The 22,540-nt window shown below is 39.6% G+C and overlaps 1 protein-coding gene and 1 long non-coding RNA gene across 4 annotated transcripts in view; both read left to right on the top strand.

The window, feature by feature from the left end:
• The window catches only part of SHROOM2 (shroom family member 2), a 123,115-nt gene that overhangs the window by 88,842 nt on the left and 11,733 nt on the right, over window positions 1-22,540 (top strand). For all 3 annotated transcript variants that reach the window (XM_027639168.1, XM_027639177.1, XM_027639187.1), the window contains 3 exons: window positions 15,424-16,173; window positions 19,865-20,416; window positions 21,321-21,501. In XM_027639168.1, the coding sequence (XP_027494969.1) occupies window positions 15,424-16,173; window positions 19,865-20,416; window positions 21,321-21,501 (1,483 nt within the window). The remainder of the gene's footprint in view (window positions 1-15,423; window positions 16,174-19,864; window positions 20,417-21,320; window positions 21,502-22,540) is intronic.
• On the top strand, window positions 8,238-13,812 carry LOC113945222. Its single transcript, XR_003526996.1, has 3 exons — window positions 8,238-8,526; window positions 13,495-13,555; window positions 13,798-13,812. It is a non-coding gene; the product is annotated as an uncharacterized LOC113945222 (long non-coding RNA).

The raw sequence follows: 22,540 nt of genomic DNA, 5'->3' as shown, positions 1-22,540 counted from the left end.
GTTGCCTTTGTACTACCAAAGCCAGTGTGACCAGGCTGGACATGGGAGCGGCCCTTCAGCATTTGTGGGGGTTAGATGTGCAGGGGTTGAGTTGATGAAGATTATTTGTGAACCTCCCTCATCTTTGAGCTCTGTTTTTCCTCTCTGAGGTTACTGAGTGCTTTCCAATGAATTCAGGTTGTTTCATCTCCCTTTTTAGAACAGCTACAACATGTTCTTCTAAACTATACTATTTAATAGTTTAGGGTATTATTTTTATGGGAAGAGGAAGTACTGGTCCATAGCAGCCATTATCATCTCCCATGCAAAAGCCAAAACATTCTTGTTATGAACTTGCAGGGGTACCACCAGTCATCTGACACGAGATGAGTATTTTTATACTGAGGTTTGATGTGATTCTCTGTATGTTCTTAACTTTAGGATGGCTTAAAAGCATTATACTATTCTGCTGATCTGTAAAACAAAAATTAGTTCTTTTTTACTTTTAATGATGCTACTCTTTCTGTTTCAAATTAGTTAGAAAAGCTTACCTTTTTACAGATGTAAAATCTGTGCTTCTTTAAACACGTCTCTCTTTCTGCATTTGTAAAATGACTTTTACTGGTTATAGAAGTCTTCACAATTTCTTAACTGACACAGACATTCAAAAGGAAAAGACGAAAATGCGTGCTCTGACCAGTAGCCTCTGGCTTCCAGCAGTATGACATGCACATGTAAAAGTCATTCTGCATCAAAAGAATCGTGCTTTATGATCTAATTCTTAAGATTGCCATCTGTGACTAGAGATGTTTACAGTAGTTGCTTTTGTTTAGCTTCTAAGAATATTTGACTTCTACCTCTATTAATTTGTCCCTGTGATGTCTGTTAAAGTTACATAATTTCAAAAAGTGAAAAAGGATATATGAGATCACAGGTCACAGAAAGTATTTCAGCATTTAATAGGTGTCAAGTCCAAGATCGTGTGCATGTCAAATGTAGGACCATGGCATGACTCAACTCTAATTAAACACTGCAAAATGTTTCTTTCAGTTCTTTCATACCTTAGTAGTTACTCCTGTTTGAGTTGAGTTCTTGAAGGCAGAGGAACAGCCTTTACCATACAAAACCAAAGTAAAATAAATTCTTAATGCTTAAGTTGACCTAGATGCCCAAGTGTAATATTCTAGGAAAATCTTTGACAAGCCAGAAACAGGAGCCTATGGAGAGATTCCCAAGTTCTTTATTAGGCTCTTCATAAGGAAACTGAGTTTTCAAGACCTGGTGAATATCTAGGCTTCGTGCTTACCAGGTGGTGCAGCAGTAAATTATTGTGAAAGCAAGAAAGAGGACCTTCAGCAACACAGGAGCATGAATGATCTTATGTTTTCTGAATCGAGTCAAATGGAAAAGAATTTACAAATGGCTAATAGTCCATTTACGTTGTGTTTATATATATCATGCATATATGGATGTTTGTGTGTATGTATATACACACATAAAATATACATGCATGTTTTGATAGTTATTTCTCTTAGTTTTTTTCTCATTTGTTACCATTATAGGGGTCAGGGCTACATATCTATGAGGACTAATTAGCAGTGGGGAAAAACTGCCCAACAATCCACAATACACACTTGGACAAATTATTTTCTCATGTTTACAATGATAGATGGTGTAAAATAGACATTTGAAAATAAATTAGAGATTGGAAATATTCTTAGGAACTACACAGTTTTTCATAACTCCAGTAGCTTTAAATTCTGTATTTTGGTTGTTTGTTTTTGTTTTTTCCACTGTGGTGTCAAATTAATATAGTACCAATGTACAGTGTTAGTATCAGCTTAACTGGGAACTTAGCTACTGAAATGCAAGACTTGAAGGGTTGGGGGGTTTTATATGTAGCAAAAAGGCCATTTGCTTAAATAGTTAATCAGAACTCTGCTTGCAGGCGTTCTGTTACACAACTATTTTAAACTTGTCTTCTTTATTTAGAATTATAGAATCCTAGAATGGTTCAGGTTGGAAGGGACCTTAGAGATCATCTAGTTCCAACCCTCCTGCCATGGGCAGGGGACCTTCCACTAGTCCAGGGTACTCAGAGCCCCATCCAGCCTGGTCTTTGACACCTGCAGGGATGGGGAGTCTATAGCCTCTCTGGATAACCTGTTCCAGTGTCTCACCACTCTCACAGTACAGAATTTCTTCCTAATTCTAATCTAAACCTGCCTTCCTTCAGCTTAAGGCCATACCCCCTTGTCCTATCTCTACATAACATTGTGAAAAGTCCCTCTCCAGTGTTCTTGTAGCCCCCTTTACATAGCAGAAGGCTGCTGTAAGGTCCTTCTGAGCCTTCTCTTTTCCCGGCTGAACAGTCCCAGCTCTCTGAGCGTGTCCTCAATGGAAAGGTGTTCCAGCCCTCTGATCAACTTAGTGACCCTCCTCTGGACTCATTCCAACGGGTCCATGTCTTTCTTCCGTTGAGGACCCTAGAGCTGGATGCAGAAATCAAGATAGATTTTCACAAAAGCAGAGTAGATGGGAAGAATCCCCTCCCTTATCCTGCTGGCCACGCTGCTGGTGATGCAGCCCAGGGCACGTTTGGCTTCCTGGGCTGGGAGTGCACATTGCAGAGTCATTATTGAGTTTTTCATCCTCAAACACCCCCAAGTCTTTCTCTCCAGGGCTAGTCTTGATCCATTCTCAACTTGTACCTGTGCTTGGGATTGCCCTGACTCAGGTGCATGACCTGGCACTTGACCTTGTTGAACTTCATGAGGTTACTTTACTCATTTATGTCATTTACTTTATATACATTGTTATTGAGAAGTTCTTCTGGAATGAACATTGCTAGGCAAGTATGTCTCAGTCATTGCAGGACTTAAAGATATTGCCAGAACTACGTAAGGAAAATGTTTTCACCCTCTTCCCTTTTCCTCATGAGGAAGAAATAGTATGATCTTGTGCAACTGCTTCTTTAGAAATCAGTGAAAAAATTACTTTGGCAAACATTTCATGCATTTGTTAACAATCTTCAATATTTTATGTTGCAAAAAAAGTCTAAATTCTCTACACTTCACCTACAACTGTTGTAATTTTTCACATTAATTCTTCTAGAGCAAATAAATATCAGCTTGTTAAGTATGAAATGACCTAACAAGTACTATTTTGTAGAAAATAAGTTATAAAAATGCATAATTGTTTTTAGCTAATGTGCAGTGTACTGTCAATTTCTATGTTCATTGTATTCAAGAGCTTTTAAAGGGAAGTGTTCTCTTTTTTAAATCAGTTTTAGTAAAATAAGGACTATTTAAATGTTTAAGTGCTCTTGTTTGAGGAAGATTAGTTATTGAGTTAAAGGGAGAAGAAAACATGCTTTTTGTGTAGCCAGAACATACCAGTTTGATTGAAGTAATGCTTCAGATATCTGAATTGCTAACAGTAATGAATTTGCATGTGAAAATGTCTTCTTGCATAAAGTTGGAAATAAAAAATTAAAAATCAGTTTTCCCTTTCCAGTAAGTTGTGTGCAGCTATTTGTTGTCATCTGAAGGAAGTGCAGAAGAGCCAATGTCCATGCTCACAGGTTCTTAGCTGTTAATAAAGACTTCAAGTATGTGAGCTCCTGAAGCCCTTTTTGTTCACATTAGAATCATAGAGTGGTTTGGGTTGGAAGGGACCTTAAAGACCAATGTAATTCCAACTCCCCTGCCATGGACAAGAATATCTTCCACTAGACCTTCCACTTCCAAAGGCCTATCCAGCCTGATCTTGGCACTTCTGGGGATGGGGCATCGACAGCTTCTCTGGGCAACCTGTACCCGTACCTCACCACCCTCACAGTAAAAAATTTCTTCCTAAAATCTATTGTAAATCTCTCCTTTCTCAGTTTAAAGCTATGACCCCTTGTCCTGTGACTACACACCCTTGTAAAAAGTCCCTCTCCACATTTGTTTTAGGCCCCCTTTAGGTACTGGAAGGCTGCAATAAGGTCTCCACGAGCCTTCTCTTCTCCAGGCTGAACAATCCCAACTCTCTCATCCTGTCTTCATAGGAGAGGTGTTCCTGGCCCTCCTCTGGACGTGTTCCAGCAGGTCCATGTCCTTAACATTTCTTTATTATGAGATAAGGATTATTAAGGCATCTTTCAGACCAGTTTTTTTTCCAGTTATGTCATTGTATGTGTCATCTGGCAATACAGTCTGGGCTGCTACAAAGTTTCTATTCTGAAAACGGGAAAATACTACTGTGGCTCTTCCTATGGATACAGAGGAGAGAAAATCCAACAGCATCTATTCATATATGAGAAGTACCCTGTCAGCTTTCATCTTCCTTAGATTTCTGTGAGTACTTGTAAATAGTACAAGTTTCATTGCCATGAACCACTGTCTTTCCAGTACTAGCTCTATGTGACTGACTAATAACAGATAGTTAAATAAATATCATGCTTTGAGACAGTGTAACATTGAATCACTGGTACATGATGGAAGTTGATGGATATTGATACTTAAGAACACAGGCCAAAGGTCTGCCTAGGCAGGTTTTCTTTTTCTGACTGAACCAGTAGGAGATGCTTGGGGGACATAAAACCATAAAAACAGGGCAAAGGAGGAGCCATACTGCTGGGTATCTTGTCCAGCCTCTGTTAGTCTGTCCGTCTTTCAGCTTTGTTTTATTTTTAGTGGTGTTGGTTGGTTTTGGTTTTTTTACTGCTGTGAAGTACAGAGATTATATGTTCATAGAACAGTTTGTGAAATTCAGCTTTTCCTTCCTGCATAGCAGTCATTTCAGTTATCCAGCATTGTATCTGTGGGTGAAGTACAGGAAAAGCTGTCCTGTGGGTTACTTTGCATTTATTAAATCTGAATTTCATCTATTGTTTTATGGCCCATTTGTTCAATGATAGGAACTCTTGGTTTTGTGTCTTTATTACTCAGAATAATTTTCTCATAGCAGCAACTCTTTCCACCTTGTTTTTCATCCCTTTTGTAAATCGTCTGGATCTAACCAGTTCTGTGAATGATGTGATGAGGCAAATGAGGACTTTATCTCATGACAGTGAAATTTTTAAAAATCTCTGATGAGGAAAAATTTTAATTTTCTTTTATAGAATCATCTAAAAATCTGAAGTCTCTGTCATCCAGATCACTGTTATCCATATGTGTAGTGACTCTAAGATTATTAATGCATCCAAGACACAACTTTTCTGCACTAACTCAAATTATTCTTTGTCATTTTTATGCACTAGTTAGTGCAGCTGCTGAATCTCTTTATAAAATTTCTACTTCTTTCCTTAATTTAGATGTTAAGCTTATGGTTCTGAAGTTCTGCAGATTCATAATGAATATTTTTATTCTTGCTTTTTTTCATTCTGTCTCTTCAGCACCCTCACACCTTCCCTTCCCAAACATTGCAGGTGTCACTTTACTCAAGCAGTTGCCCAAGTATCAGTTGTGCATCACAGCTACTATTTCAGCAATTTCATGTGGACGTTTCGGGTAATTATCATATAGTCCAGGTAAATCATGACTACCCACTTTCAGTGGTGTGCAGCATCTGAGAATGATTCCTGCATAGGCCATTCTTTGCTCGTGGAGGTGTGAAGGGGAGTCCATGTCCATTTTTTGCTGTGGCCTTCTTTGCTTTGTATTCTTACAACTGTACTTTTGTCCCTATAGTCTGTTTGACACAGATACCTGTGTTTGAAACAGTGGGTTTTTTTCTTTTTCTTTTTTTTTATTCTAACACCCTTAAGAATTTGTACGTCAGGTTTTTCTTTCTTTTTTTTTTTCTTAAGCTTTTTTTATCTTATTTTGTTTATATATCTGGTTTGCTAGATTAGTTCGATTAGTTGTGGATTTTCCTCATTTGGGTAGGACTTTAGTTCATTAGTGGATGTCCTTTTAATTGCTATTTAATTCAACCTTTGGAGGGAAGAGCGAGTGGGAAAGAAAAGAGTGGTCGGGTGTTTTGGTAAGTGTTACACATTTTCCCTGAGTTTCATGTATTGTATCTTCAGTTGCATGTTATCTCTTAGCATTATACCATCTGGCTTGTTCTTTTTAAAAATATTCATCTCATGTATGTAAATGCCCTTTTCAAAATTAAATACCACAGTGTGGATGCTTGATCTTTCAAGAACGATTTATCTAAATACATATAGCCACTGGCACAGGGTAGTTCTCCAAGTAGCAAAGTTTTGGACCAGACTCTTCTCATGCCTCAGGGTCAAGGCAGAAGTCACGTGATGTATTGTCGCACTTGAAGTCTTTTTCTTCCTCTTGTTGTCCATTCTAAAACTTTCAGGCTGCTTGAGCTGAGCGATGTGTGGCTCTTCGAAGCATCACAAATGCATTATTTCAGGATTTGGGGTTGGTTGCGGCTAAATGAGAGTGTTAAAACTTGCAGGCTCCTGCCGTTGCCTCCCCATTCCTCAGTCTCCTGGCAACACTCATCCCAGGGGCTGTCAGGTGTTCATCCTGCAGGTTGGTGTAATGCTCCACTCTGGCTCACCAGCAGCTGCTGGATCTCATTAAATGGGTGCTGGACTGCCTCCAAAGCCCGTGCTTGGTTTACAGTAGCTACAGTAATGCAGCCCACTTTCTCCTCCATCCAGTTTGTTCATTCTCTGCACCCTTGAAAGTGTGCATTCTCCTTCTACCTTTGTTAGCTGAATTTTGAATACCCATTTCTAAACTTGAAGGTGACCACCCCACCTCATAGATCCCCTTTTTTCTACTTCCAGCTTTCTATTACGGAGTAAAGTTACTTTTGCTTAATTGCTCCTGGCACATCTGTTCTCCACTGTGCATGCAGTGACAACTGGGGTATATGAGACCATCATGGGCTGATAAAAGAAAGTGTTGGAGAGTAGTTTCTTCTTATAGAAAGTTTCTTCCCCTGCCCTTAAATGTGTTTCCAAGAATGAGAAGCTGGAAGAAGTCCTAAACATGATTCTGAAGCTACTGAAATGGGGAGTGAGTGAAAGGAACAGCAAACAAAAAAGTTTGTGGAGAGAGAAACAGAGTAGTTAATTTTTGTGTTCTGGTTTGATTTTACTGCTTTCCCTGTAAAGAGGATTAGAATGAAAACCATCTAAAGACGTACTTTTTTTGTTGCATTGCTTGAAAGCCAACTATATTCTTATGGCCCTGTTAATGATTACATTTGAGTAGGGAGATAAGACATAATGTAAGATAAAGTCTCCTGTAGTTAGTCATACAAGCATCATGTGCTGATGTATTGTAGATTTTATTTTCCCTTATTTGATGAAAGGCATCATTGGAAATAGGTGACTGATTTGTCTCCTCAGTGGAGCAGTCTGTATGTTTCTGACATATGGAGTGGCTTTATGGTGTTCTGGTACTAAAGCTAGCCTGTGAAATGTTCACTTTCTGCTGTAAGCCCTTAGGCAGCATGGTTATGATTTGCTGTCACGCAGGAGGCTGTTTATGCCAGTAAATCTGAGTGAAGTTTTGTGCTAAAAAGTAACGTGACAGCTATAACTCCCATTTCTCTTCATAGACCAACCAGACTTGCTACAGTCTGTTAACCAGTTGTGTTGTATTGTGTAAACGGGTGTGTTTTCTTTAAGTCATTCTCTCTCTCTGTTGAAATCAAATAGGCAGCTTTGGGAGGCAGAAAAATTTTAAAGGAGGTTATTAACTGCTCTGTTGTTTTGCATGCAGTTTAAATAACATTTTCCTCTTAAAGTGGTCATCTTTAAAATGATCTTTTAATACATATTAAAGCCTCATCCACAGCTTCTCTATTAAGTCTTTAGTGTGTTCTTGCAGAAAAAATAAGAGGATCTTGAGCTTTGCTCTGATGAAGGCCACGATGCTTTTGGTTTCTAAAGATGGAGCGTGGGGGTGGCAATTTGCTCATGGAGCATGAAAGCATTTAGTTCTTTCCCTGCAGAATCTCCTGCAAGAGAGAACGCCTGTACACACAACACATGCAAAAAAATTGAAACTGGAGGGCTGTTGATAAAGACTCTCCTCTAAAATTAAAGACTTGGTTATTTGAACATTGTTCAGAAAAGAGCCTAGTAACACGCTGAGCTTTTAAAATCATTGTAAATATTTAAAACTTGCAGAGCTGTAGCTGTGGAAATGCAGATAATGATTTTCACAAATGAGAAGAAAAACCTTTAAAAATAAAGGACTTTTAAATTTTATGGGTTTTTTAGGTTTTTTTTTAATAACCAAATCCAGGGGTGGGGGTGGTGGAAAGGAAAAGCTTTGAAGTCTCTGAGATCTTTTCCCTGAGGTCAGAAGTTTCTGGTGATGTAACATACAATACAGACTAAGCCTTCACTTATCAAGGTTAAAGTTGACGGAGCTTGTATGAACTTGTCAATCATAGGAAGCAGGCAAAAACAAGCCAGCTGTTGTGAGGCATGGCTTTGAAAATCCTCTGTGTTACAGTAAATGAGACGCAGAGGTTGAGACAGATTCAGTTCTGCGAGGCTTTCAAACTGGCTGGCACGTTTGCAAGGATGCAAAGCTCACATATCCAGTGAATATGGGTAAAAAGCTGTAAATCCTGGTAAGATTGTCTTGTCTTTAGTGTTAAAGCGTGAGAGAAGTGTGTGCCTTATTTACCTTTTTTGGTCAGCTCTGAACAGAAATTAGCAGTATTAATTCATACAGTATTTCTTTTGTTCTTCAGGTCTTTGAGCACAGGCTGCATCTTCTGTCCCTATCAGCAGAAGCTACGGTAGCAAATTAGAAACGATGCAGTGCGTGGTACAAGATTTTATTTTGCCTAGTGTAATCGACTGCTCTGTTTGCTGATGGGTTGGGAGAATAGGGGGAAAAAACGTGAGTTAAAACCAGCTAAGATGCTCTGTGTGCATATACTCGCACACACGCGCTGTTTTTAGCAGCTTTTGTTTTCACAGTTGGCATCATGCACTCTGGAATTAGAAGGCAGTGCCTTTCAAAAATACTTGTTTTCTGGACTGAGGGCTGCAGTGCCATTGTTGTGGCTCAGGGTGCCAGGCTCGGGGTTCCTCTCGGCTAGGGGTGGTGCGAGAGCTTTTCATCTTGTTATTTTCCTGGCAAGCCTGTTACTGTGAGTGCAGGCTTGCACGAAGACCTTTTCCACAGCAGCAGGAGCTATTAGCTGGGAGTGTAAGAGAATTGGATGTGACTATTGGAAGCAAGCGGTGAGTGTGGCTCTTGAGTGAAAAGATGGCTATTGAAATGTGTGCATATGCATGCTAATTAATTTAAATAACTGGTTTAGGATTTTTTTTCCTTTAGAGATGAGCTGTGTTCATTTTGTGCCTGCCTGAGAAACCCAGGTGACCTAGCTGTTATTCACAGTGTTTCATTTTATAGCTTTTCTTCTGTTACCTAATTTTTGCTCAGCTGCAAGCAGCTGTTTTCAGTAGCAATAGCAACAAGAAATAGCCACAGCATATGAGGAAAAAAAATAGATGAAAAAGAATTAAAGGAATGACGACTGGAATGTAGGGACTTTTTTAGTAAATTGATAAAACAATCATTCTTCTTTGACCTTTTTTTAATGTGACTGTGATTTCCTTGTTAGCAGTGTTGGAAAGTATTGTCTTTTGTCTCTGCAATGGTTGCCATTTGTGTAATATGATGGCTCTCGTTATACTGTTGGGATATTCTGATGATTGAATTCGGTGTGTAAGTACAGAACACATTAACTGGTTGCCTTAAGTGAGTAGAAGTCATTTTAATTCCATGCAGGTAATCCCCTGTGTGCTAGGACAGGCATGCAATAGATAATTTTTATGGCTGTATTCCTACTTGCTTTATCTTTTATCATTTATTTTTGATGTGCAACAGAATGGAGGAGGGGCTTTTGTGTTCTGAACTAGGGAAAGGAAAACATCCCTCCCTCTGCCCTTTCCCACAAGATTCTTCCCTTCTGCATAAAGGCCCCTGTGCTGCTCTAAGAAATTTAATTTTAATTGGATTTGATTTTTGTTGTGGGTCTATGCCTTTTGCTGTTACCCATGACTGACTGGCCTACATCAATCCATCGACATAACTTTGTTTAGGTAGTGCAGAATTAGAGTGGGTCTGTTGAATTTATTTCTGATTTTCATGGGGAGAGGGGTGACATTTTTAGAGAGAGAGAATGAGAGATGAAAACATTGCCCATGTGTATGTTGCCATGCAGGCAGGAGAGGAGAGAAATTCTGGTGGGATTGACGGACTGGCAAGCAGCGTCTGTTATCATATTTCAGTCTGTGATAAAGCCAGGTGATAATGCAGGGGTTGTTAAGCTAGAGTGACACTTTGCTTTATCACATTGGGTGCAACAACTAAGCTGTATTTAGTGTAACTGACTAAACAGATAGCTGCCATTGAGGCAGATAATGTTAACAGGCATTCACAGACAGAACTGAGAAACCAAGACTCGCATCATGATAAACGTGTTGTGGTGTAACAGTGATGTGCCATGGGATATACTTCGTGAAATATCTTGCTGGTTTTGTACCTTCAGTTGTCTTCTGAAGTATATCAGGCCTTTTTTCTTTCTTTCTTTCTTGAGAGAGAGAGAGAAAGCATTCTCTGATCATTCAACATTCATTATTGTTTTCATCTTAGCACATGCTTTGGGTTTAGGACCGCTTGCTTCAGTAGTGCATCTCGGATGGTAGTTGCCATCTTCTGTCTCTTCAGACCAAGGCAGTGAACAGCTCTACTTCTTTGTAGTGGCTTATGTGCTGTGCATGACTGTTAGGGTACAGCCATCATGGTCATTAAATTACCTGGTTTATAGAGGGTCCTTTATTCTTTGCATTTGTCTTTGAAGATTTCTAACTAGTTTCATAGCCCAAGTTATCATTTAGAATCTTTGGAATATGCTTCATGTGTCACTACCTGATGAGTAGTGTGTGCTATACTGGCTCAGTAGTGATAGTAGATAGAGTGTTCATCAAAAAAATGAACCACTGGTAATATAATTACCCCAGTATTGGGTTTCTGCATTGTGGTGGTGTGCTGTCAGTGTCTCCTTGGCATTGCAATATTGAAGCCAATTTAAGGGCTTCAAAACCTTTGGGGTCCTGGAGCCTCTAAAAGAAAAAGACATGTGGGACTCAGATGAGGATTGAGATACCTAATAAAAGTGAGATGTCTACATGCAAGTGAAGTGCTGACTCAAGTTATCATCCGTAGAGAGCTTGAGTGTGATTCTAAGTTGGCTGAACAGTTGGCTAAACACAGGTGTCTAGTGAGACCTGAGATAGCCCAGCATATCCCACATGGCTTCCAGCTGCCACCTCTTAGGGGAACTGATGCCTTTGAATCTTTAAAAGTTTCTGAAATCGTAGGAAAACCTATGTTGTTGTTTCAAGCAGACCTATACTGTTTAGAAGAAACTACCCATTTTTGTGGACCATTGCAGAAGTGCTTTTGGATCCCACTGTGCCAAGTGCCAGGCAAATACACAATGAAAACATAGTTTCAACACAAAGTTTATAGCTGAAAAAGTAACATATTGGCAAGGGTTGTGCCCATGAACAGGATTTTGTCATATGCAAAGACAGTATTTCACAATTGCTTTAAGCCATATAATTATCTGTTTCTAGCCAGGTCAGGTCCTTGATCCAGTTTTATATGGGTCTGTACAGTTGTACTGCTAGTACAATGGAGAGAGTGGGAAGACAAAACTCAAAATGACCTAACAAGGAGACAGCCTCTTCTGGCAAAATACCTGCATGAGGTCACTCTAAAGAGACTGCAAAATTTTGGCCTTGATTTTGAGGGCGTTTTTGTTATTGTATGGTGAGGACTTTTATGGAGGAGTCATACTCAGGTATGAAGATGAAGGCCTTTTTCCAATGTAGCTTGTAGTTCTTGAGAAGGAATTTAAGTTAAATGAGAAACAGCCACTCCATTTGCTCTCTTTTGCCAGTGAGTTAGTGCAGGACACATTGTTGCTTACATAACTGTATTTATGTTTTATGGTGAAACTTTTGCACAGGGGTCAGGTCTTTAACAAATGATACATTTTTCAAATGTTGGCTAATGCATTTTTGCAAAGCTTATCTAGTCTACTATTTTGAAGTTGGAGTGTCTTGTGGCACTGTTTGGGTTGGCCTGAAGCATTGTCAAGAAATTGTAAATCAGGCAGATAAGAATCAGACACATATAGTTGATTGAAGTCACTTTCATTTATTGAGGTATGACATTCAATCAAATAATTCTACCTCTGTCTAGATTTAGTCAAATCCTGAGTATGGGGCAAATGAAGGAAGTGGTTTGGGGTTGTTTTTTATGGCAACCAAAAATGTTATTCTTCTGATAGGCATCTATACATAATGATTCATTTTTGTAATTGCTCGTTGACTCCACTGGCAGGCTCCTATTAACGTGTGTGTGTATATGTACATATATATAGTTTAACTTTCAAGTAAGAGCTTACATTACTGTTACCTGTCTCTGGTTTGTTAGAATAACCTGTTCTATTATTGCTTGGGAGCCTGGGGGTGTACAGACTGGGGATTAGACTTTGGAGGGCTTTTTTCCCAACTTAGCATTCTTTTGGCCTTTACATTGCGATCTTGAGCATGTATGCCCCAGGCTAATGGAACCAGAAGGAAACAGAGAGATGGACTTGTCCGTTTAGATAGGAGATACTTGGTGCCAGGATGGAGATGCACATTCCCACCCCCATGGCAGTAAGTGGTGGTGTTGTGCTGGGTGACTGTGGCCATTGTGTGAAACGTGTGAGCTACAGAGCAGAGCTCTTCCCATGCTTACCTGGCCCATGAGTGCAGAGCCTCTTGTCTCTCCACACAGACCCCCTCTGGGAATGCTGAGCCCTTTTCTAAATGAGAGATTCTCAAAAATGTGGAGGACTGGTTTGTGTAATGAAGAAATGCCTTCTTTTCAGTTAAAAGCATACATTGGTTTTCTGCCCTCCACCATTTAGATATGGAGGCTCCTATAGCTAAATACCTAAAGCAGATGCAGTAAAAAAGGTTCATGTTAGACTCCTGTACTAGACTCACCCTTAGTGAATACCACTTTGTATCAACAAAGACTCTTAATTACACTTCCTTTGCAGTCCCTGCTGAGTGGTGTAAGTTGTCTGACAGTCAAAGCTGTAATGTCGTGGTGTGCCGGGGGTGGAGAATGTGGTGTGAGCTTTCCCAGTTCTGTTGCTTCACAAAGGCTCTTGCATTTGGGAAATTGTGGCATTGTATTATGGGGATGGGGGAGATTTGGGTTTGAAGATGACTAAGAGTTTAATGTGTTTGATGTTGACTGGTTTGTTATCTAGAATGAAAATAGTAATTAAGTCAATTGTCATATTTTCAGATTACTTAAAACTGTTCTGTCTCTCTCACTTTGTGATGCTTGGTTATAAATGATAAATTCCTTTCAGTGGTATGTTATCCTTGCATAATCCTGTGAGTCTCATTTCCAAACCAGCTGTATTCTGGGCACATTACATGATGCACCAACAGATGTAAAGCAGCTTAGTGGACTTCTTGGTATTGATAATAATGTAACACCTTTACAGGTTCTTGCCACTGTGTTCTCCTGGGGCTTGAAGCTTGCTTTCTTTTCCTCCTTTCTGGACAGTAAGCTTGAATCTCTCCAAAATAATGTGATAAGCATGTTTTGCATGAGGACCCATTCACAGTGTTGAATGTAGCTACCACTTTTCCTCAGACCCGTTATCTGTGGCACTGCAAAACTTTTGATTAATTTTGTGGAAGCTATATGAAGACACCTGTGTAGTCTCTGAATTGTATCTCCATGTTTGCAAATGTGGCATCTCTGAATTTCTCTCTGCTGTAATTCTTTATTTCCTTTTGCTCAGTTCTGGAAGGTGACAGGACTACTGAAGCATTCATTGCTTCTGAGCCAGGGTAATATTATATATATATTTATGTATATATATATGTATGTACCAGTATATTGGTTACATGTTTTGGATATGCAGATGTGTCAGATCAGTGGTGTACTCTGTCCTGTTTGCTTCCACCAGCACTCCCACTCCCAATGTGCATGCAAAATTCATAGTATACTTTGCAAATTGGCTGAGGTAATGCATGTGATTGATGTCTTTGAGACATTTCGTGCCATGCCCTTGATTCTTCTGTGCACCTGAGTGCATCTGTTACCCTGCCTTATGTTATGGCTTATGGATGTGAAGATGAATAGGGAGGCCTGAAGAATTTTTGCATGGGTTAACTAGAAGAAAATTGTGCTCTTCATGGGTTATGTTGACAATGAAAAATGCTGATTATAACACAATATTTCATACTTTAGGCCTGCAATCTTCATCTGGTAAATATTTCCATTAAAATTAGTGGAGTTATTTACAGACCTGGTTCTGTTTACTTTGAACTCACTAGGGGAAACCAGCTGACTCTTTAAATGCCACACAACCAAATCTGAATAGTGTTGTCTTTATGACCGTTTATATAATTTTTTACTGCACAAAACTGTCCTTCATCTAGTGTTAAAATAGGATTCAGTAAATACTGATTTGTAAAACAGAATTGACTCTGAATTTGTCAGATGACTTGAAATTGTCTGAACCAGCTTCTATTTCTTTCCCAATTTGTCTTTATCTGGTGAGCACAAATGTACTACCTGTTTTGTGGCAAAGTACAGTCCTGGAGCTGCAAAAGCCTGTTTCCTGACTAGAGAAGTAGAGAGTGTAAAATTAGAATAAACCCAAAAGTATTTTTAAGATAAGACCTTTTTGGCTATTGTTTGTCATTTATGCTGACAGGGTAAAAGAGGTTCAAGTTTAAAATAAGGAAAATACTATCTTTTCTAAATTTCCTTTTCTGCCTTAGTTTCAGGAGATACTCATTTTCCATTTTCCAGTTTTTTAGCTTTAGCAAACATTTTGTTTGCACTTGTTTCATTTTTTACCAGTTATACAAAAATTCAACCTCCAGATTCATAATTAAAGTTCATGATATTCAATTCACATTTAAAAATTCACATTAAAAATTACACTGGAGTAATTAATTTTGCACTTAGGTAAGAAACTTGTTTTCCACGCTTTGTTACTGACTCCGGAGCAAAAAGAGAATTAAATTTTAGAATTAGGATTTCTCTTCTGGAGACAGCTTTATTTTGTACCAACATTTGGACATTTGACTGTGCCACAGGAGGTGTGCTGTGCATTTGACTAAGCCATGCACACTGCAGCACCTCAGGTTACCTGAAGGTTGTGTCGAGTCCTGTGGTGCTCCGTACCCTAATTTAGCCTGACATTATGTTTAGACTCATCACATTAGATTAGGTACACTGTGTGTTCCCATACATGAGAGGATGTTTTTGTGCTGTACAATTACCACAGATTGGAGGAATTGGTGTTAAATGTTGGATGTGATCTCAGTGTTCAAACTTCCTGGGTTGGAGTGGTGGCCTTGCTCCGAAGGAAGTGTAAATCCTCAGCATACTAACAATGTGTTCTTTTCTCTAGGCAAGCTGACACTGGGGCCCTAAGGGAAAACTCACAAGAGAAGAGGGATCAACTGGACCAGAATTTAGGCCACACGTGGAAGGCATCTGTCAGACCTTTGCATGTGCAAGAACCTGCAGTTCTGCCTCATGAGAGTCGGGGCAGGTCTGGGACATTGCCCAGCGATTACCGATACTCTCAGGAAAACGTGAGCGAGAAGAGCAAAGATCGTAGCCTGCCTCATCTCACCTGCTCTGAGCCACAGACCTTGAACGAGAGCCACTCCTATCTATCCCAGGGCAAAGGAGAGGAAAACCATAGGATAGAGCCGTTGCTGCTGAACAAGAAGCGTGGACCTGCTCCTCAGAGGCCACCACCACCTAAAATAGATAAATACAGGCGACCAGATAATTCTGCACCATCGCTTGGCACCTCTTCTGAATCTCTGCTGGCAGCAGCCAGCCAACCCTTTTTGTCTTCATCCCCCAGCTCTGCTGAAGTCTTTGCCAGTCAATCCTCTCTCTCTCAGAGTCCTGCAGCTTTCAATGGAAAACTGAAAAGTGCTAACCCACAGCAGCTCCAGCAAGTGTCATCCACAGAGAATGTTTGTCAGCACTTAGAAGAAAAAACTAACCTTAGGTCTGAGTCTTCCAAGTATCGCTATCTTCAAAATCCTGGCATGGAGTCATCAAGGTCCCCTTCTCCCCAGTTTGCACCACAGAAGCTCACTGATAAACCTCCTGTGTCTGTACAGGATGACAACCCAGCCAGGTACTAGATGTAACTCCTTTATTGTTTTATTAACACTTTTTGGCCAGTTAGACCTCATTAATGGTTGTCTGTTCATTTTCTTTACACATCCTTCAAGTTCATTGTTTGAGCCATTGCAGCGTGTCCTAAAGAGACCAAAGACTTGTGTGAAATTGCATTTGATGTCATTTATGTCCTTCAACTGGCTCATGGTTTCTTTGGTTGACTGCTGCTGCTCAGTTGTTACAGCTGATAGTAGAAAATGCAAGGGGGGATTCTAAAGGATTTTCCACTGTAAGTCCAGGCAAAATCAGAAGATTACCTGTTATCATTTCCCCTACCCGAGTCTGTATATAAATATGAATCCGTGTAGGGACAAAGCAGATGTGGGAAGGGAAGCTGGATCCTTTGGGTGAATATCTGTTTTGAAAACACACACAGTAACATACACTGCCAAATCATGACTGTTTTTATGTTACTTTTACAATGAAATGTGGTACTCTGGGTAGTCTGCGAAGGGGTCCTCAGCATTTTGTGTTGACATGGACTGAAGACTCAGTGCAAGATAGAATTAGACAAACCAACTGAAATTAATTGGTTGCTGTGTCTGTCATATGCTGCTAACATCATGAAAGGTTATTCTCCCGCAAGATAACAAACTCTTCCAGGAAGCTAAGGAATCTTGGTTTTAAATTTTTCAGCACTATAATTCATGGTTAAAGAATGAAAACAAAGCCTCTGAGCTGAATTCATGCAGAGGTTGCTTCTCTGAAAAAAAGTAGTTGGTGTAGCTTTTCTCTAATCTATTGTAAATGGTTGAACAGACTCAATCATACTGTTTTCCAACGTGCCTTATGACATAGAAGACATGAATCACTTTTTTTTTTTCCTAAGCAGGCCTTGATGTTTTTCCTTTTATGACTGGAGGAAAAAATGAGGTTTCATCCTGTCGCATTTTTAACATGAAGTAATAATATAATTTATAATGAAAAGTGCAACATGTCATGTGAACCCTAGCATCCATGTGCTAAGGTAGCTGACAGTAATAACTTCCTTAAGGTATTGCTTTGACTTCCTTAATGTATTGCTTTATGAATAGCTACTAAGGATGCATAGAAAGCTAATTGTATTTATCCTTCCTTTTTGCTAAGCTTTAATGTTGAAATGAGCACCGAAGTATACCTAATTGTATGCCCATATCTGAATGATAATATACTTACCCTGCAAATCTTCTGATAACATTTAAAATTCTTAAGCCCAGACAGCTCTTGTCTCCATATAGTGTATTGTCCTCAGTTCATAATTACATTACTCACTAAAACAGGTTTGGCCAAAAAGGACAGGCCTGGGAACCAAACCTGTGAACTTTCTATAAGGTATTTATTTCATATGTTTAAAATATGTTAATTAGATTTACCTTAATATGCAGTTAATCTGATTGGGTTTATTATTTCTGTTGGCTCCTTGCATATGAGCTTTTGGGCATGCTAGTTTGCATGCTGTGGACAGCTAATGTTTGATGACGTCAGCATGGAGCTGGGTACTCTTCTTTAAGAAAGGTGTCTTGTTTATCAGTGGGCCTAAGTGAGTGAGTGTGCAGGGTTTCCTGCAGCATTTTAGGTAGAACAGTGTGGTGCAGGGAAATAGTGGCAGTGTGCAGAACCCAGCTATTGCCAAAGACAACTGTTTAGCAATAACCAAGATGAAAAGAGTGCATCAGGATGTGTGTTTCAATAGATTTCCAGTAAACCTATGCTCAGGTCAAGGAGTGACTGTGTTTGTGGTTGGGTTGAAGCTTTAGAATGTCCACAAGTGGAGTTGCTGCAAGTCAGAATTTCGTGCTGCCTTTTCACAAATGGAAAACCTTCAGAAATCAGGAGGATAGTGGTTGCAGAAACAGACTTTTTGAAGCACCTGGTGTTGAACTGTCTTTGCTCTTACTGAAATCAGTAAGAGCAAACTGAAATCAGTTGATTTGATGATGACTTAAGTATTTGGAAAATCTTTGACTAGGCTGAGAGGAATGCACTCAGAGTCTCAGAACAGATGCCGGACATTTTAGGTGAAGAATTGCAGTCAGCTCACTTCTCTTCCAGTTGCCCCGCACACATTTATGCACTCATCTTGTATTTCCCCCAAGTTCCAAAGTGTGTTCCTCTTCACAGTCTGGTGGAGTTGAAAAGGTGTGGGCTTTATTTAAAAACAAGAAAAAGAAAGGGCTGGGGTGGTGTCAGGCCACTGCCCAGCTCTGCTGCAGTCAGGAGAGCCCACGTCTGCAGCCAGGGAGCTGGGACTGATCATCGGTCACGGGGGTGAGCTCTTTAAAATGACAGTCACCTTGAATGAAAACAACCTAACTGAAATGGAAATGGAGAGGTTCAGTATGAGCTGAAAAACCTGCCCCAAATTTGGATTAGTATGCCAAAGCATGTCTGCAAAGCACTTGTGAAAAGTAAATCCCTACTGGGAGGCTGCACGTTCATTCAGAGGCAAATATAATTTTAAAATACAAGATAAAACTTCTGAAAAATATGAAGTCTAACAGATTCTACTGTTACCAACAATCAAAAAATATAAGCTTACTTTTAATGAAAGTGAGACACCCACACTTAGAGGAAAAGAACTGTAGTATGTCTTGGTCACTTATCTGAAAGGCAGCAAACTACTCAACCAGATGAAACCAGATATTTTAGCTAGTAGGCAATGTTCCTTTACTTGCTGTAAAGCTTCCAAACCCACATTATGACAATAATTTTAAACTTTCTGCAAACTCAGAACCACCAAACTAGACTTCAGTTTCATATATAGTTTACGTACAGTACAGATGCTTCTGTAATGTTATTTAACATGTTACTGTCCAATTTAAAACTTTGAGTTATCCTCCTCTTTAAATACTTTTGCTTAGTGAATGGCTAAGATGGCCCTTTGTGCTATGCTCTACGGAATTTTTGCAATAAGCTTCCCTTAAAAGGAGTATCCAGAATTGTGTGTTATCCTCTTCAGTGGCTGGTTTTTCTTCTTTAAGTGGAAAACCGGGACACTATGGTGGGATCTATTTATTCAACTTCTATATCATGTGTAATGTTATAAATACAGATTTTTTTTTAATCACATAATTAAGTTTTGAATGATTTCCAGGTTTTCCATGTGTGATTATTTGTTATTCTTGTAGCTCAGCAAAGGCCTAGCCTGCGGGATGCTTCCATCTGGTCTGTTGTCTCTTCCCTTGAAAGCACCAAGAATTGATGTGAGGGCACAAACTCCCCAGGAAGCTAAGCTTCCTGTCAGGCCAAAAACTGAGGCCACTGTTGGATGTGTGCAAGTCAGTGAGGTTGAGCTTGAGGTGTGTTTTCCTCTCTACGTGTGGCAACAAAGGGGAAAAGGCAGCAGCACAGTCTGAAATTTGGGACCTGGATGCTGAGATTGGACCCTCATGTTCATGGAAACAAACATAAGTCCCAAGCAGTCTTGCACAATACTCATGATACAGGACTTAAGTCTTAGGACTGCTTACAAATGAACTAATAATACGATTTAAATGTGTGGACAGAAAACATGTAGACTTAGAGTTAGACACAGTGCAAGGCATATTCCATTACCTTGGTCTCTTAGCTATCTTTTTTTTGTATTTGGACTTCCCCTCTGATTTGGAGATACGAATTGAGGTGTAAGCTTCTTCCATTTCTAAAGATGAATTTTGTTTATTTTCCAGAATTGAAAGGGTTATAGACAACAATACTACGGTGAAAATGGTTCCCATCAAAATAGTTCATTCTGAGAGCAGCGCAGAGAAGGAGAGTCGGCAGAGTCTTGTCAGTACTATGGAGCCTCCTGCTTTACCCAGTGGTTTGGAAAAGGATCAGATTAAAACACTCAGCACTTCAGAGCAGTCCTATTCACGATTCTGTGCTTACACTAGGCAGGGTGTAGAACCAGAGCTGGAAGCCAGAACCAAACCAACTGACCCTCAACCAGCTGAAGAACCTGGGAGCAACTTGAAGGACAACAATGCTGCCACACAAACAGCCAGCTATGTAAAGGCCAAAGAAAAGAGCTTCGAAGACTGGAAGTCAGAAGAACTTGCCAGAGAGATTGTGGGAAGAGATAAATCTCTAGCAGACATATTAGATCCTAATGTGAAAATCAAAACAACAATGGATCTGATGGTTGGTATATTCCCTAAAGATGAACATCTCCTAGAAGAAGCTCAGCAACGCAGGAAGCTCCTGCCAAAAGTTCCTTCTCCAAAAATTTCAGAAGAGAAGTGAGTATTACTTTATGTAAGCCAGTGTGTCCTTGTAAGCTGCTATCCAAAGTGTACCAGTATTCCTGTGGGGCTGGAGGTGAGGGTATTCCTACTGTTGAGGTTTGGGTCTTTTATAAGACTTTTTTGTCAGAATATTAGTTAAGCATTATCTACTAACAATACCATTAATGACAGAAACAGAACAGTGTTGTACAATATGAAAAATTTCCCAAGACCTGGTTGAAAACCGTTTTTTGACAACTAAGGAATAATTAACTTTTCCCGTTTCATAGTGATTAGATATTGTGCCAAGATCATCCAGTCTAGTATCTAGATAGAGAATATTCAAGCCTTTTTTATGTGATGGAAATTTACAAAGACAGGTTGAAGCGGGCATGAGGCATTTCCTGGAATTGAATGAGATCAAAGTAAGAAAATAATTAAATTCCGTTCATGTTGATGTTCTGTGGTTTTCATTTTCTTGATACAAGTTTTCTCATAAGTTATAGCCTTCTAGAGAAGTCAGTGTGTGATTCCATAATCAAAAAGTTAAATACTTAACATTGTAGTGTCCCACATTTGGCTGTCTGAAAGGATACTCTCTATTACACTGGAGGTCTTCCCAGGACTTTGTAAAATGTAACTTTACATTTTGTTTCCAGATGAGATATCTTCGATCCATTTCACCTCTTGTAGTGGTGAAAGGTCTTCTGTACAACTTCAGTTTTAGCTTTTACTGGTCACAGACTGAGTTGATACAAATTTTCTTTACAGACAGCATTTATTTATCCTGTTTGCATAGGTAATAGCTTTCTGTTGAGCCCCCTGCTTCCTCGGTGAAATGATTGCTCTAAAAGATTGTCCTTTCTTTTCATTGATTAGTGTGTCAAGGCAGTTAATGAAAGTTTTGACTTTTTCCCAGGAAAGAGGAGCAGAGCGCACCGTCTGCCATCTCCCTGACAACCAATTCTACTTACTACAGCACATCTGCACCAAAGGCAGAGCTGCTGATTAAAATGAAGGACATGCAGGAGCAGCAGCAACAGCAGCAGAGTGAGGATGATTCTGAAGATGAACTGGATCATGACTTGTCAGAGAAGAAGGTAAAAAACATTTCTAAAAGTGTAATGAGAGGCTCTGAGTTTTGTTCATTTCATTAACTGTGAATTTGTTAGGTCAAACACCCTTCAATAAAAGGCCTTTTAGATGTACAGGATGACTTAGAAAAATCAGCCTTTTTTTTTTTTTTTTTTAAGTTTTTGGAGGTGAATTAAATGTCCAGCTGGGAATTCAGGAACTGGAGATTAGGTGCTTCTTGCAGTTGCATGCAGGTTTTGGAAAGTCTCAAGGGGAGAAGTTTTGGGGAGGTTATTTTCAAATATCGTTTTCCATTTGAGGTGGTTCTGCATTTCTTACACTTACTAGGTACAAAGAAACACCAGTATGTATCCTACTGTAGCTGATGGTGGTTTTAATTGTTCCATACTTTTGAAATTTAAGTCAAGATTGGGTTTGTCTCGAGAAAAGGAACATACACACACACCTTCTTTTTTCTCCCCCCCTCCCCCCATTTATTTCCATGAGCAGCAAACCACTTGGCCCTGCATTTCTCCTACTTCCCAAATTAATAACCATTGTGGGAGATAGCTAATCAGCTTGGTGGATTCAGTGGAACTTACTCGTCACAAAGGATGCAGCCTTCTCCACTCTTGTTCTTCCCCATCCTTTGGTGTTTTATTTCTGATAGGTGATCATTATAATCCCCATGATATTAAAATGATGATCTGACATTTCTGTGGTTTGAGGAAGTGGTGTCCTATGTTAAAATCATTGCACTCATCTCAATAGCGATTTTGCACAAAATATTTTAGTCATCCATCCCAGTACAGATAAGCTGGAGGAAATGGTCTGTTTGATCAAGTAGTGTAGTTTAACTCTGTTTACCTAAGCCGGTAATGCAGTGGTGTGCAGACCTTTTCTGTTGAAGTCAACTCTCTGCTGAATAATCAGCTGCCAGGGTGTACTTGATAATCCAGTCCCAAAGACACATCTTTTAATTATTACAAATATACTTAGTTGCTAAGAATGAGAGATTTTGTAGAAGATTCACATCTCTGGTTCAGTGCAGGAGTGGCTGCCACC

The sequence above is a fragment of the Corapipo altera genome, unplaced genomic scaffold (assembly GCF_003945725.1).
Source record: "Corapipo altera isolate COAL_440 unplaced genomic scaffold, ASM394572v1 0, whole genome shotgun sequence".
NCBI lineage: Eukaryota > Metazoa > Chordata > Aves > Passeriformes > Pipridae > Corapipo > Corapipo altera.
This window is presented reverse-complemented; position numbering and strand designations above follow the sequence as displayed.